At 50.0% G+C, this 16350-nt stretch overlaps 1 protein-coding gene across 1 annotated transcript in view; it reads left to right on the top strand.

Annotated features, from left to right (window-relative positions):
• Positions 1-16350, top strand: part of LOC146810305 (actin-related protein 2/3 complex subunit 1A-B-like) — a 164359-nt gene that overhangs the window by 35111 nt on the left and 112898 nt on the right. Inside the window, exon 3 of the mRNA XM_085617302.1 lies at positions 5874-5978. Coding sequence (XP_085473428.1) covers positions 5874-5978 — 105 coding nt within the window. The remainder of the gene's footprint in view (positions 1-5873; positions 5979-16350) is intronic.

Below are 16350 nucleotides of genomic sequence, written 5' to 3'. Positions count from 1 at the left end.
GTACGGAGACCGCTCGGGAGGACCTGACACAACATCAACAGGGAGTGCAACGAACAGGGACTGGGGGTACGGGGGGAGTGGGCACAATGGCATACATGCACAACGAGGTGTACCACACTGCGCACCCACACATTGCACGAACAGCACACCCACATTGACGACAATGAGGAACAACGCGCATAGCCAACACTGCAGAACAGAGGACACAACTAGCTCCGCACATGCACAGAAACATGCCTACTACATCTGACGGAGCCGGAAACTGTGAAATGGAAATGTACGTGTACTACCTCACATCCGTCACGTAGACCAAATGTACACTGTCCCGCAGAAGAATCCTGCACCCCCCCAAACAGTCACAATGTACATTGCCATACAGTCTGCATGCAAACCTGCACAATGCGCCAACATATATGTCAACACAAAGTCAATACGCACCTCCCCTTCATATCGCAGAGAGGCACACACCACATTCAGCAGAGCACAGAATACACCAAATCAGTGATGCCTGAGAGGACCACCACACCGTCGACACCGACGCCCTACAACAGCACATGGATATTCCACGCAACCTCCCACCAGGACCCGGACACCCAAGCTACTCAGAGGAGAACAACGAGCCTGCAACAGACCACACAGCAGGAAGCACCCGCAAGCACAGCTGGCTCACGACACTTCACCCACCCACACATCGCACCCCAATGCCATGTTCCTGCACGCCAAAGGGAGGTGGCCCAACAGGTGTGGGTGGGGTCCGAAACCATGGACTGCGAACCTGAACACATACGTAGGTGTCTATCACCCTTCAGGGCCTACCAACACCCCACTAAGGAGACCCACACTGCCATAGAGACACATGCAGGTGCACATTCACAGTACAGAACCACGGGCAGGAACGCTCAAATAACAGTCACACAACCCTGTTGGCTCTGCGTACGACGGCCCTGGACACTCCCCTTATGAATTGAGTGGGGGACGACAAACCTACATGTTCAAGCTACAACCCACTGCCTGCGGTGACACGTCTGCATCCGATGTACACAGCACAATGTAATGTCATAGGGCCCAGGGCCCTTATGCATACCACAAGACCACAGGGACACACGCCGATATCATGTTGAACAGGCTACGGGCACATGCGCCCGACCCCTTTATTGGCAGGGCCACATGTACAGTGACGCCTGTGCTGGATGTGTGTGGGGTGAGTGTAAGCCAGCTAGCACAAAATGCTTGGTGCTGGCAACAACTTGAACTTTGGACACCAGTGCAACAGAAACAGCAAACACATGCATAACAGAGTCAACTGCACAGCAACATAGAGGAAGCCGGAGTAAGAACAGAGGTCACCCAAAATTCAGTCAGGAGGTTCCGTGAGTTGCAGTGCACTGAGGTAGGGGCACTAGAGATGAGCGCGCTCATGTGAAGGAAATGCTAGGTTTGTGTCCCTTCGTGTTAGTCCTGATGCAGATGCAGTGGGGTGTGTTACACCTGCATCAACTTCCTCATCAACGTCCCAGGCCTCCAACAATGTCTGAGGGGACAGTTGCGTGAGCAGTCCACAGCGCAATACCCAGTAATGGTTCCGGGTGTGTAGCTTGACTACCACCTCCAGTCTGCATTCCTGCCTTGGGGATGTTGCCTCCTGCCCTCCCATTGTCTGTGCCATCTCCCGTCCGCACACTTGACACATCTTCCTCTTCATAGTCCAGCTCTTCCTCACTGCATGAGGTGACATTGCTGCGCAACATCTCCACAGCACAAAAGTCAATCAGTAACGGACAACGGCTTGCGGTGCACTGAGTCACTCGCACCTGGAGTGCTGAGCAGGGTATCAGGCTGATGATGGCATCCACGACAGGTCTGAGCAACTCCGTAAGTCTGTCAGGACCACTGTGTCGACTGTGGCAGATGGCTGTTGGAGGTGGTCCTTGCGGTGGTGGCGTGTGACTACTGCGGTGATGCCACGTCCAGGCCGATCAGGACTTGATTTGGTGTGTGAGCCCTGGTGGGACGCAGTTGGGGCCAGAGGCTGCGTACAGCGCTGGGCCACAGAGACATGGCGTTGATGACCCCAAGGCCAACGCTTCAGTGGTCATCCTATTTCTCGGAAGGGGTCCCGGACCGGTCCAGCACAGAATTAGTGGCCTCGGATGCACTGCGGCTGGCACATACACCCAGCCACGGGACGTTGACTTGCGGTGCAGTCAGATGGGCCATGCGACATGAGCGGGTCCTCATCAATGTCCGAGGAGTATGTTGCAGAGCGTTTCAGTGGACAGTGAAAGCTGTCCTCCAGGGCATGATGCGGAAGGTCTGATGTCATCTGGAAGCAGCAAATGGAAGAGTGGAAAGCGCGAACCCCGTTCACACCAACAACTCGGTATCAGCTACAGGCAGATGAAAACTAGCCCCTAGTCCATAGACTCAAACGCCACAAATATACAACCAGTGAGTGCCATGAATGTCGAGGAACAGACTTAGCGGCACAGGTGCTGAGAGGGTGTGCAGACTGCGATGCTGGTGGTACACTGATATGAACTCCATCATTGCTAAATCAAGACTCTGTGACCTACTGGCCCGCAGTGTAGGCCGGAGCCAGCACTCAGCAGTGACCCACAGCCACGTGTCATGGGCTCTCGAGGCACAGAGTTAGTGACACAAGGGCAGTTGTCGGTAGTGTTCGCTTACCTCCGTGACGATGATCCTGTTCCCTCCGGACTGCAACGTGGCATCCTCTTACGCATCTCTGTGCGTGCGATAAAATGCATTCTGCCTTGGAATGACCGATGTTCAGTACCAAATGTGTGACCTAGTTGGCCGTGGCATTGGCCTGAGGCAGCGGTCAGCATTGGCCATTCACAGAGTGTCGCCGACATAGGTTGGATGGCCCCACCGGCCTACGTAGTTCAGGTTCAGTGGCACCACGTGTTCGGTCACCTCCGTGACTGTGACCCGGCTTTCCTCTGGACTGAGCCGCATCTTCCTCTTACTCCTCTCCGTGCGGCCACTGGTGTGGACTCTGTCATTCGTGATTTGCAACTAGGTGCTGGATGTGGGACATACTGGTCCGCAGGGTAGTCCTGGTCCCCCATCCACGTGTCGCCGGCTGGCGTTGTACAGGGTTAGTGGCACCACGTGTCGCTAGATGCTCATATGGCACTATGCATCACTGATCGGTGTGGGTCTGGTGCTGTGGCTGCTGGCCCTGAATTGGGGTCACTGCCATTCATGAAACTGGACACATTTTCGCACATGTGACCAACTGGGCCGAAGAGTAGTCCTAAGGCGGCAGTAGAGTACGTCAATGAGAAAGGAGTAAAGCGGGCCTGTGTCGTGGAGGCCGTGATGGCCTGAGGAGGCTGCCAAGGTCGCAGCCCTCGGGCTTGGAGCTTGCACCGGCACGTGGGGGGCCCTCCTTGACACACGCCGGTGTCTGCAGGTGATCAGTGTGGCCTGGCTGCACAGAGGCGGGCCTGTCGGGTTCGTGGTCCAGCGTGCCAGGGTCCAGCAGGTGCACAGCATCGCAGGCAACTCAGCTCATGAGGACGGCGTTGGCCTTGTGGTGGGGTGGGAGGCACCACCCTGGCAGAGACGTTGTGCTTTCCGGAAGAGGACCATGCCCAGAGCTACGGGCTTTTTATTCACACCCCAACGCTGGCGTGGCGTACGCCGGGCCATCCCACTCCGGTCACGCTTGGGGGGCGGGAGCGTAACAGGCAACATTTCCACAAGGTCCCCCACTGGTTAGGGTGAAATGGTTGCGTCCACTGTCCACTGGACTCCATACACCAGAGGTGTGTGTCACCATGGATATGGGTGTGTTCTGCATACTGCGATCTGTCCAGCACATCTCCGCCACTCTTGGCATTGTGTACTTTCCCAATCATGGTTCTACTGCATCCTTCACACATGCCTGGTTGCCACCTCTCCCCACATTTGGATGTTGTGTGGCTGAGGTGCCATGCCATTGATGGGACATGTACAGGGCTTGCCCAGGTTAGCATTGCTAGTTGTTCTGTCATGTCTGGTGGGTGGGCATGTTGTTGTGCATGTTGGTAGTGATTTTGTGACGTGTGCATTGCCAGAGTTGTGAGTTGCATGGTTGTGGAGTTGAGGTGAGTAGGATGTCCATTTGAAACTTGCCAAGGGGCTGTGCATTTCCATTATTGCCATCCTGGGTAGGCTGGTTGATGATGGACTGTCGAAGGGTGAAGGAATCATGCACACTGGCTGTGTTTTTGGAGGCGACATTGTTGGAGGTTCCACGGCGTTCTGATGTTGTCTGCACATTGATGTGAGACGTGTGTTTCCTGTTGCAGTGATTGTGTGCTGTGTCACCAGGGGGCACAGGTGAGACATGTGTGCTGTGGATTGCCCCCAACATGTGCGTGCATCCTGCTATGGCATATGGTCCTTGCTTGGTCTCCAACGGATCCTGCGCATTGTGTTGGACATATGGGGACTGGGGTACCAGGGTGATGATGGTGTCCAGGACAGGTGTGGGGGACATGGATGTGGCTGGCTGTTAGACTCCTCTGACTCTGGCGGGTGTTGTTTGAGGGTGCCAGGGGCCAACAGGTGCAGCCAATCCAGCAGTTTGGTGTGGGGTGGGTTGTTGGTTGTCTGCTATGTTGGTGACATAGGCCTGTTAGGTGATGATGGTCAGGATGCGTAGGATGGTTGTCCCTTTCAGCCTGTAGTGGACGGTGACATTATCAGATGTTGGGTCTGTGAGGCTGGTGCGTTTCCTGGGGGTACGCTGTCTTTGTCTGCGCTTCCTCTGTGGTTGTCCGGGGTGGGTTCTGGGTGTGGGGTGGGGTCCTGGGGTGGTGTTGGTGGGTGTTTTGGCCCTCTTGGGTGTCCGGGCCTTATGATGAGTGGCTCCTTGACATCTGTTGCACTTCCGATGTGGCCCTGGGCTGTGCTCCCTTTTGTGGTGCAGCCTGCCGTCCGACTTAACACCAGGTCAGAGCAGGTGTAGATTTCCTGGTGCTAACGCACCTTATCGCCTGTTTTGTGTTTTTATCGCCGATCTGTCTGGTCGTTGAGAATGTTGAGGTGTGGTGTGGTCACAGCTTTTGGCACGGGACCGCCCACTCTGCATCTCATTTGCGATAGTTGCGGGGGTCCTCCGTGACGATGTTTTTTGCGGCTGCAATCGCGGGTAAACTGGTGCTGTGGGCTGTTAGCACCAGCTTGTGAATGGGGAGGTAAATTTATCACGACTTTGGCTGCGATAAAGTGCCGTTAATTCGGTAATAGCTCCTTGTTAATATGGCCCTATGTGTAGCAATATTTCATAACTGTAAAGCGGATGGTTTGTCTCCTGAGGACCTTGCTTCTGGAAGTAGATAGATGTAGTAGATGTAAACAAATTAGTGCAGAGGCTCTCATCAGGAGGCCACTGCAGCTTGCGCCACACATTGCCCCTGCCAGACTGCTAATGCTAGTAACAACTACTAACCATCTCACTCCTCCTACAAGTGTGACAATTCGGACAATTTCAGGCACCCAAAGCTTTAAGAATGGCTTGGGCGGCAGGTAACTTTCATTTTTAATGTGTATTTAATTAATAATTAACTGTTGCTGTGATCACCTCTAAATTAGCCAGACAGCACCACCTTGTGGCAGACTGTCACAAGCACCAGTGTGGACAATTAAGTGCCGGTGCCGAGCATCAAAACCCCCTGCTCTAATTAAGCACTCCATGTTCATTGCTATTGTGTGAGCCTGTGTGATTAAAGCCTGGATGTCTTTGTTTAGTGTGTATCCATTTGCATCGGACTGCACTGAGTGTGCACGACTTTTGAACCGTAGGCCTTATTACAGAGACATGTGATCAGATACTGCAGTAACTGTGTTTCTCATTACAGAAATTGCCATCAGCCCAAATAGTCATGTTGTGCAAATCTTTCAGAAATTTGACAACCAGTGGAAAAAAATCCATGACCTCAGCGAGCATAATGGACTTATCACAGGTTTGATCGTGCTCTATTCCTTACTTATTTCCATTTAGATCTTTATTGATAATATAATATAATGTATTTTATACAGTGCAAACTCACCAAAGTCGCAAAATACAGGTAGATAATATACGTTCTATTTTTGCAACTCACTGGCAGTCATGTTTTTAAAAACTCCAGAAAATGTTTTTGTGCTGTCACTGCCTGTATTCAATCCTCAGGGCAGTACTACACGATTGCTCCAATATCTGTTTTTTATCATACTATGTTATAATGTCACGTAGTGACTACTGCCTATAAAGGGAAAACAGATGATTCTATATCAATAATCAGAAATTAAGATATAATGTAGGAGGCAGTGGCACCCCAAAAAGCAAACATTGAAAGAAACTGAATACATTAACAGCCAGGAAAGAGGGAGGGGTTCACAAGATTAAAAATTCATGGTGCTTATTTAACTTGCCACCACCTTTATCTCTTTGTGACAAATTCTTCTAAATGTATTTGTTTTAAAAAATCATTTCGGGAACTAAGAGTGTTGCTTTTGCTAGGAATAACCTGAAGAAAAGTCTTTCAGGAAAATGGCCCAGAATGAGACAAAAATCTGCGGAATTGTGTGTAATCATCACATGAGGTAACTCCTCATTTCTATGTGGAAATACAGCTGTAATTTTATGTCCCAGAGTTACTGTTCTCTGCAGGATCTGGTATTCTGGGTCCAGAATTCCCAGTTGCGTTTCCAGCAGCGCTCAAGTGTCTTTTTAAACATCTGTCTGTAATCCAATGTGCATTTTAACCTTGAGTTTTAGCCTATCCTATCTGTTGCTCAAGATAAAGTAAATGAACGGTGATAATTTTTCTACATTTTCAGGTATTGCCACTAACAGAGATCTTGTTAAAGCACACAAGGGAATGACGGAGTGCCAAACAGCAGTCTAGAGAGCAAAGGGAGCCAACTGTGCGACCCAATAAACCAGGCAGCTATCCAAACCAGGATGATTTAATTGACCAATTGGATTTTTCAGTGTCATATGCCAGTGTAGACACAACCATTCTGTTGAGGGGGTGAGAGCTCCGCGTAGAATGGGCAAGGCAGATATTAAATTGGCTTTTCGCCTTCTGTCAGTGCACCTGTATGATTTCCATTGTTGAAAATACAATTACAGAGCAGTTGTTTTGTTGAGAAGTGCATGCCTATGGGATATTCAGATGCGTGCTCAGTGTTTAAAAAATGTAGCACCTTACTGGAAGGGGTTGTTCGTAAAGTGGCAGCATCTGACCAGGCTTTTCGTTATGTGGACGATTTCTTGCCTGGAGGGAGAGCAGAGGTAAAAGGTGAGTGCGTGAGATTGATGAAGACATTGGCAGTGGCCACAGACCGCTTTGGCATGCCACTAGCAACCAAAAAGACAGAGGTACTGACATTTTTAGGGATTGAGTTGGACTCTGTAGCAATGGTGTCATGGCCTCCAAGCAACAAGTTGGAGGTGCTAAATGATTTGTTAGATGAGCCTCTGTAGAGGGAAATATGAACTGCGACTAGTACTGCAGGCACTGTAAAGCCACAGCCCTGGAATTGTTTGCCCAGACGAGTGAAGGATGACTTGTTGGTTTGGAAGCATTATTTGGTGGGTTATAATGGAGCGATAATGTGGCTGCAAAATGACCTAATGACATGGATGGTGGAGATTTATTTGATGCCTCGGGTTTTGGGGTCATCTGGGAGGGTGCTGGCTTGCGGAGACTTGGCCCCAAATTTGGAAAGTCAAAGACCACATAATTGACTTTTTTTAAAGTGTTTTCCACTGCTCTTTGCAGTGGGTTTGTGTAGTGATGAGATGATGAAGGAACAGGAGGGTGATGTTTGTGTCTAGCAATGCAACTGTAGTGCAGGTACTGAACAGAATAACTGCTTCCAATGCTTGGGTGTTGAATATTCTGAGAGAAAAGGTCTTGCTGTGCTTGGAAAAGAACCTTTTCTGTCAAACTAAGCACATTGCAGGTCTGGATAATGGAGTGGCTGAAGCACTTTCTCATTCACAATGGGGAAGGTTACAAGGTTTGGCCCCTGGTGCAGTGAAGGAAATTCTCTGTTTTCCAGAAGACTTGTGGGGCATCGAGCTGTGAAAGCATATAAACTAGTGGAATATTTTCTGGTGGATTCCACGAGGAAGACGTACCAACAGAGTTGGAGGGAGTTCATAGCATCAGGTGCCAGACAGCGTGGATGTGATAGGTGGGGTTAAGGTAGGAATTCAAGGACATGGTGGAATTCGTTTATGGTCAAATAAAGAAGGGTTTATGTGTGATTACCATTGGTGGCAAACTGGCTGCTATTGCATTCACTGGGAAGATGCGATGAGATTATGCCCCATGTGGAGGAGATCTGGAAGGAGGCTGATAGGTGGCTGGTCCTGACTGCATGGCGAAGTACCCGGGGTATAGTGTTTGAGTTCGATCGGTTTCCTGAGGCCAATAGTAGAGCAGGCGAGAGTAACGTGCACCTCTGCATGCAAGGTGCAGCTCTGCAGAGATCTATTCAGGCATGTTTTTTTTTTTTTTAAGTTTTATATAACATGAACTGGACCCGAAGATATCGGGTATCAGAGCACTTTACATAGCACCAGTTTCGTTACATGAAGACACATTCATTTTTGTTAGGCACGGGGAGATTAAGTGATTTGCCCAGAATCACATGATGTTGAGCGTTGTTGCCGAGACTCGAACCCGGTTCCCCAGCTTCGACGTTGACCGATCAAGCCGTAAGGCTACATCTTCTCCCCTGGCATGTTCTTCAACGCCTTTAGATTTTCAGAGTTGGTAGGGGGAAAAGGAAGTTCGGGATTGTTGTTGGCCAACCGCTAGCATACAGAGGGTTTCAAAGTGCATTTGAGAAGGTCTAAGACTGACCAGAGGGGTAAGGGACGGTGGTGCACTTACACCTTTCGGTTCAGGCATGGATTTGCTCTTGGTTGCAGTTGGGGTCCTTTTTGAAGCTAACGGGATGGGGTGATGGCCCTACATTCTGGCACAAGAACAGCTCTGTAGTAAGCTCGGGCAAGTGCTCTGGGAGTATTGAGAAGATACTTACAGGGTTTGGGATTGACAGCACTGAACTCTGGCACTCATTCGTTTCGGATAGGGGCAGCGATGTAGGGTTTCTGGCTACCAATGGGGGCAGGCAGACAAAAGGGTTTGGGTAGGTGGTGGATCAGCTGTGTGTCGGGATATTGTCAGCAGGAAATTAACTAACAGGTTGATTGCTTTATTGGCAGGCACTCGTTGTGCAGAGTCCTACCGGCGGGATATATGGATCTGCGGGCACTCTTTGTTGAAGTAGGCCAGGGTGCAGGCCGAGAAGAAATTTGGAGGCAACCATTTGGGTTTGGAAAAAGATGGTGCATTAATGTGGCCTTGGTGGGATGCATTGGGGCCAATGGGTGACGGCCTTGTGGGAGTATAAGACAAAGTGGGGCATGCCCAATGTTTTGGTCATTAATCTAGGGGTGAATAATATAGTGCAGTCAACCTGTTTGTATTCTTGATGTCCATGAAGCGGGACTTGGAAATGCTGAAGATCAGCTGGCTTTCCACAGATGTTTTATGGACTAGACTGTTGCCTGGGGGGTGTAGGGGAATGCAGCAGTCGGCTCCAATAAATAGAGCCAGACGGAGCTGAATAGAGAGATGACTGTTTTTTACAAGATGAAAAGATTGCAGGTGATAGGTCATCAGAGCATTCTTTTTGAGCCCTCTATTTGTTCAGACAAGATCGGGTGCTCTTGTCAGAGCAGGGCAAAAACCTGTATTTGGAATGGTTGATAAGGTCACTGCAAGAGTGGCTGAAAGACTGTATGATGCTCTGCGTTCAAGGGGAACAATGGAGCCACGATTTTGGTCCAAGACAAGCAGACTCGATAAGATGGTTAACGTGGGTTCTAGTGTTTATGAGGTGGGATGTGAGGGGTGGGAGTTACTTAGGGGAGGCAAGTTTGTTTCAATTGCTTTTTAGCCAAGTTGACAGAATAGCTTGTGCGGCTCAGCTGAAGGGCTAGGTACTCTGGTGGCCAGTTGTAAATAAAGCAGCCTTTTGCACTCAGAGCAAGCAGAGTGGTGTGGTTAAATCCTCTCAACCAGGCCCCAACGTGAGCAGCGAAGCACGTTCCATGCTCAGGGAGGTTGGGAAGAGAAGGAAACAACAAGGGGACATGGCAGCAGTGGGGTCGCCCAAGCTGCGCCAGCGCGGATAGCGGCAAGCACACTTTTCCTTGCGCCCACTGCAGAGCTGAAGCCAACGCCCACCTTGGTACATGTTGTTGGAGGTAGGGAGCGAGCATTTTGCGGTTCTGATGCTGTTATTGTTGTGTTTTTCTTGTTACCGGACAGCATACAGAGGATGGAAAACTGTTGAGCTGATTGGGCAAACAATGGGGAGGGGATGAGAGAAACAGCAACGAATAATGAAGCCAAGATTTAGGACAAGGAACGGGCCTGATCCAAGACCGGACAGGCTCGACAAGGCTCTGGTGCGAGGACTACAAAGCCCCACAGCATTTTCAAGGTTGTGTGCAGTTCAGATGTGTTTGGGATGGTATTTTGGGGATGGCAGTTACTTGGGGAGGTGGGTCAGTTTCGAACCTTTTATTAGCCCAGTTGGCAGGGTAGCTTGTGTTGCTCTGCTCGCCAGTTGTAAATAAAGAAGTCTTTTCCACTCAAAGCAAGCGGAGTGGAGTGATCATTTCCTTCCAATCCCCAGTTAGTGTTCTTTTGCAGCTTTGAGTCGAGAAACAAGAGTGTAAAGCAGCTGCTAAGCTGAAAGCGCTGAATATCCTAGTTAAGTCTCATCTGCCTACTACTATTAAAGATCGATTGTTTATGGTCCCAGCAACAATAACAACATTCATTGATGCATCTCTCCAACAAGGTATAGTTCCCTTAAATATGCCCTCAAAGAAGCTGTTGCAAACCACGGGAACCATTAAACTACTCATCGCTAACCTTCCCTCTATCAATAGGATCTTGGAGATTACTTGTCAACTACAAGTGTTTGTAGGAGCTAACTCAATCTTTCACAACAGATAATCTAGTTTTAGACCAAGGAGAGGGATAGGACCCTCAGCAGCAGATATGAGGGATGATATCTTCTCCAGACTTGTTACACTCTTGGAACCAAATCCTTCTGAACTGGTCTATAGCTTAAGAGGATAACCCTTTACTGGCGTGGCTGGAAAACTCTTTTGTGATCTTTGGCGTGGTCTTCCAATGGCTCCAGTCTATCATGTCAGTAACCCAGAATTGGATCATCATCAGTGACTGTTAAATATCTCTCATGCAGGGTCTTGCATGGCTCCTCCTTATCTCCACTGTGGCTCATGATCTACATATGCCTGTTGTCCTGGGTTATCATCCGGTACCACCTACAATTGCACATGCATGCAGACGACACCCAACTCCAGACCCGGGTGGATAGTCAGAATGAGTACGGTGAAAACACTACTTCCTCACCTGAACACGTGCACCATTGAATGAAGAAGTACTATCTGGGTATGGATAGTTCAGTAATGAAAATCCTTAGACCGGATCCATTATATGACAATCTTCCCTTGAAGTAGCCGTTCCAATTCCTAGGTGTATGGCTTCACACAGATCCATTATTTGGTTATCAAATGAGAACAACAGTTAAAAACACCAATTTCAATCTCATAGTACTGATAACGACACTACTCTTGCTTCAGTTTCTAAATGCATCAGACATCCAGAATTCCGGTGCTATTTAGACTTGAATATTGCAACATTGCCCTTGTCTGAGCAGCAAGAGTTTCTGAAACTCCGGAGACTGCAGAGGTAAGTGGCTAGAATCTGCTTCAAAGATTGCATATCGAACTGTTTTTCAAAGAACTGCATCGGCTTCAGGCAGCCCAGACAAAAAGTTCAAACTTCTCTGCAATCTTCAAAGCTGAAGCGAGTTAAGGCCTGGAATACCTATAGTTCCTGATCAGCTCGGCAGCAGCTTCGGAGCCAGCATTGCCAGCATGCTCACAAAGGCCCGATGTATTGTCAAGACCCACAGAGGCAGCACTGGCAGCATTTCTACGTTGGTATGAGTCACAAGCCAGCATCTTATAACACTAATAAACACGTCTCTTCCACTTTGCTGTAAAGTGAGTGTCTGCCCTTCATCCCAATCAATCTCAATTAAATCTTTCACTTGTCTTGCACTGCTCTTGGCATAAGTAGTTCGTCGAGTCTCTGCTTTCATTTTGCATTCTGGTACCTACGTACAATCATTAATTTATTATGTGAACAATACAACTAACAAAACAACAGAAAGAAAAGACCAGGGGGCATATGCATCAACCAAACTAATACCGATTCCTTAATAGCGAAAAATAAGGAATCGCCATTAAGGAATCGGTAATTGGCATGCATCAACAGATTCGGTGAAATTTAGCGATTCCTTAAAAATCGCTAAATTTACCGATTCCTTAATAGCGGGGCACGCAAACGGCCCCACTAGCAAATAGCGAGTTCGGTAATACCGATTTGGCAAATAGCGAGTTCGGTAATACCGAAATAGCAATTACCGAATCGGTAATAGCGAAATCGCAAATTGCCGCGTCGCTCCGGGAACAGGCTGATGACATCACCAACCAGGAAATACTGCTGCCCCACCCACATAGCCTCGACAGAGGAGCAGACAGGAGCTGGAAAGAAGGACAGGCTGTGCAGAGTGAGGCCACACAGATTCTGCCATTCACAGCACACATCCATCATGTCGCAGGAAGTGCCATCCAGCGCTGAATCTGCACGCAAGCGCAAGAAGAAGTTCTCAGACAGGGAGCTGGAGTACCTCATCGAGGGAGTGTCCAGCAAACACGACCGCCTCTTTGGCAAGCTGTCCCTCAAGGTGCCTGAGACCGAGAAGCGGCGCATCTGGCAGCGCATCCGTGAGAGGGTCAATGCGGTTGGCGTCACTAGCCGCAGCATCGACGACCTTAAAAAAAGGTGGTATGACCTCCGGAAGCGCGCAAAAGAGAGGATTGCTGAGAGGCTCCGGGAGGCAAGAAGGACTGGAGGCGGAACAAGCACTGCACCATCCAACACAGCCCTGGAGGACCTTGTGGAAGGGACGATAGAGCGGGAAGCCGTCGTGGGGGTGATCCAGATGGACACGTCCGGCGCAGCCACAAGTGCCCAAGGTAAGATGCATGCCTGTGCCACACCCAGCATAGCGTAAATCCATACCCATGCCCCCAGCCCAATCTCACTGTGTCTGCAGCTCTGGCACAGACAGTTCCACACATGATACAACTGCATCTTGGGAGTTGTAGTCTAGTCAGCCCAGAGTGCAGGTACAGGCGTAAATCCTCACACAACACATATTTTGTACATGGCTGTAGACTGTTCATTTGTTGGACCACAGAGGGACATTGATGGGTACAACACTATGTAGGTGTAATCATCCCACTAATCATGCACTGTTTCACACACAGATGCATCACCTGGGGACTCTGACGACAGCGACCAGCTGATCATATCTGAGACACCCGTGGAGTCAGACCAGGAGACTGCGCAGGATGCGCACGCACCGCCAACACCTGCCACCCCACCAGCACCACCTCCACCAGCGCCACAATCAACGGCACCAGCACCTGTGCCACAAGCCAAGGCACCTGCGCCACAAGCCAAGGCACCACCACCTGCGCCACAAGCAACGGCACCAGCAAGCCAGCCTGCAGCCAGTACAGCCACAATACCGCAGAGGCACAGGCACCAAGTTGCGCCCTTGCAGGAGATGGCAACCCCCCCCCCCGCAATTGGCACCCACGCAGCGCACATCCACACCACCTGCTGCACCACATGGAGGCTCAAGACACGCACGGCGTCACAGGGCCCGTCGCAGTTCCGTCTCCTCAGCTGACCAGGATGTCCCAACAACCTCTGCAATTGAGGAGAGGATGCTGCGCACACAGAACCTGCAGGGAAGACATGTGGCTAGCATCAGCTGCAACATTGTGCGCCTAGCAAGGGAGATGCGCGCCATGACTGCAGCAGTCACCGACATGGGCTCCGCGGTCAGGGACATGGGCACGGCGGTCAGGGACCAGACCACTGCGGTTGCTGATGGCAATGCTCAGCTCAGGGAGGAGGTACGTGAGCTCACCCGTGCCATCAGGGAGGGCCATGAGTCCCAGAGGAGGAGTAACCGGCAGCTAATGTTGCGTTCTGCCGCCGCTACCAAGGCCATACAACGGCACAGCAACTGCACCGCTGTGTTGGCACGCCGCACAGTCTCCCTGCAGGTGGACCTTGGGCACTTCTGCGGTGATGTTGCCAAGTCACTGGGACACATCACCACTGCTGTGGAACAACTTCAGAGCAGCACATGCAGTGCTGCAGCATTGGGAGGGGATGACACCAGTGAGGCTGCCTCCAGTGTCAGCAGCGTGTCACTGGCAGAGGCCAGCACCAGGCGCTGAAGTTCGCGTGCCTCCACGGGGACAGGCCGTGGTGAGGGTTTGGATGCACCTGAGCGGAGGCTTGGTGTACGTGGCAAGCGCCACTAGAAATTTGGACATGCTGCAGGTCCATGGTGGAGCAACCATGGCCATCCAATTATTCTGTTTGCACAGGCCTGACTTTAAGGAACCTTTTATTTACATTTATGCAATCGGAGCATGATTCACAATGCTAGTTCTGTTGCACAATCCTCAGTGCTACTGTGCATTAAACAGTTGCACCCAACACCAACTTGTAATGTCTCATTTTACCCAGGGTCAAAAATGATTTTGCGTTATGTCTGTCCGCCTCCTATGGCCCTCTGCTGTGTTTGGGATGTGTGCCGGTCGTCGTTGGGCGGGTGGTTGGTCAGCCTGGGGGTCGTCATCCCTGTCCACCTCCATGGGTATCCCCCTTCTGGTGGCAATGTTGTGCAGCATTGCACATACAGCAATTATTCGACAGCATGTGTCTGGTTGGTATAGCATTGCGCCGCCAGTCTTGTGGAGGATACGGAAGCGGCTCTTGAGAATCCCAAAAATCCGCTCTATCACATTCCTCGTGCTGATGTGTGCAGCGTTGTAGCGATGTTCCTGCGGGGTTGCTGGATTTAGGTATGGGGTTAGTATGTATTCCCGCAGGGCGTAAGCACTGTCACCTAGAAGATAGAAGCATAGACTTAGCATTGGTGATGTACATACATGTGTGGTGTTGGTGTGGGGAAGCGTAGTTCTACTTACCTAACAGGAGTCCCTCTCCAAATTCACCATTGAGTAGTCGCCTGTGCATTCCACTGTTGCGGAAGATGTATGAGTCGTGTGTGCTCCCTGGGAATTGTGCCACTAGGTCCGTTATGATGTTGTTGGCATCGCACACAACCTGCACGTTGATCGAGTGGTATGACTTGCGGTTCCTGAAAAGGTACTCATTTGCTGACGGAGGGCATATGGCGATATGCGTGCAGTCGATGCATCCAATCACATGTGGGAATTGTGCCACCTGGTAGAAAGCCTGTTTGGTGCGGTCCAACTGCTGTGGGGTTGTTGGGAAGCTGATGTGTGTGTGTAGCATTGTCAGCATGGCATCTAGAAATTTTTTGAAGAAGCGTGACAGTGCGCTTTGCGACACACCTCCGGCAACCGCAATTACCCCCTGGAAACTCCCTGAGGCCAGTAGGTGCAGGCTGCATAGGACCTGAACGTGCGCAGGGATTGCATTGGTCCGGTGTGTCTGGTGCTGCAGTAATGGTTCCAGGTCTGCAATCAGGCGCATGATCATAGCGCGATTGAGGCGATATTTCTGGTACACCTCGTCCTCATTCTGGCCGAGCAGGGTTATGCGCAGTCTGAACACTCGCTCCTGGACCCTTCTCCTGCGCTGTCCTGCTGCATTTATCCGCATCCTCCTTGCAAGCACGTAGAGGGCAGCCATTTTGTGGGAGCCAACAGGGTCTCCTGGGCCAAATTTAAGGGTTTAGTGATTGCCTCAATCATTTGCACATGTAGGATTTTTTTTTTAATTTTTTTTTTTTTTTTTTTTGTGACTTTACCTCCAGGTTTTGATTCCCCTTATTTAGCTCTGGCAAAATAGCGATTTTTGGAATTTTCGTTATTAGCGAGTTTTGTTGCATTGGGGTGCGATTCGTTATTTGCTATTGGCAATTTCCGGGAGCTAATAGTGATTTCGGTAATTGCGAATTCGGTATTTAGCGAATCGGTAAATTAGCATTTTGGGTATTAGCGATTCGGTATGTTCGAGGTTATTTATTTAGCGATTCGTTATTTGCTCGGGTTTTGGGTTGATGCATTGGGATTGGGTATTTTTCACACATTACCGGGAGCTATTACCGAATCGGTATTTTACCGACTGGATTTTGGCTTGATGCATA

This window comes from Triturus cristatus, chromosome 7, assembly GCF_964204655.1.
Source record: "Triturus cristatus chromosome 7, aTriCri1.1, whole genome shotgun sequence".
In the NCBI taxonomy this organism is placed as follows: Eukaryota; Metazoa; Chordata; class Amphibia; order Caudata; family Salamandridae; genus Triturus; species Triturus cristatus.
This window is presented reverse-complemented; position numbering and strand designations above follow the sequence as displayed.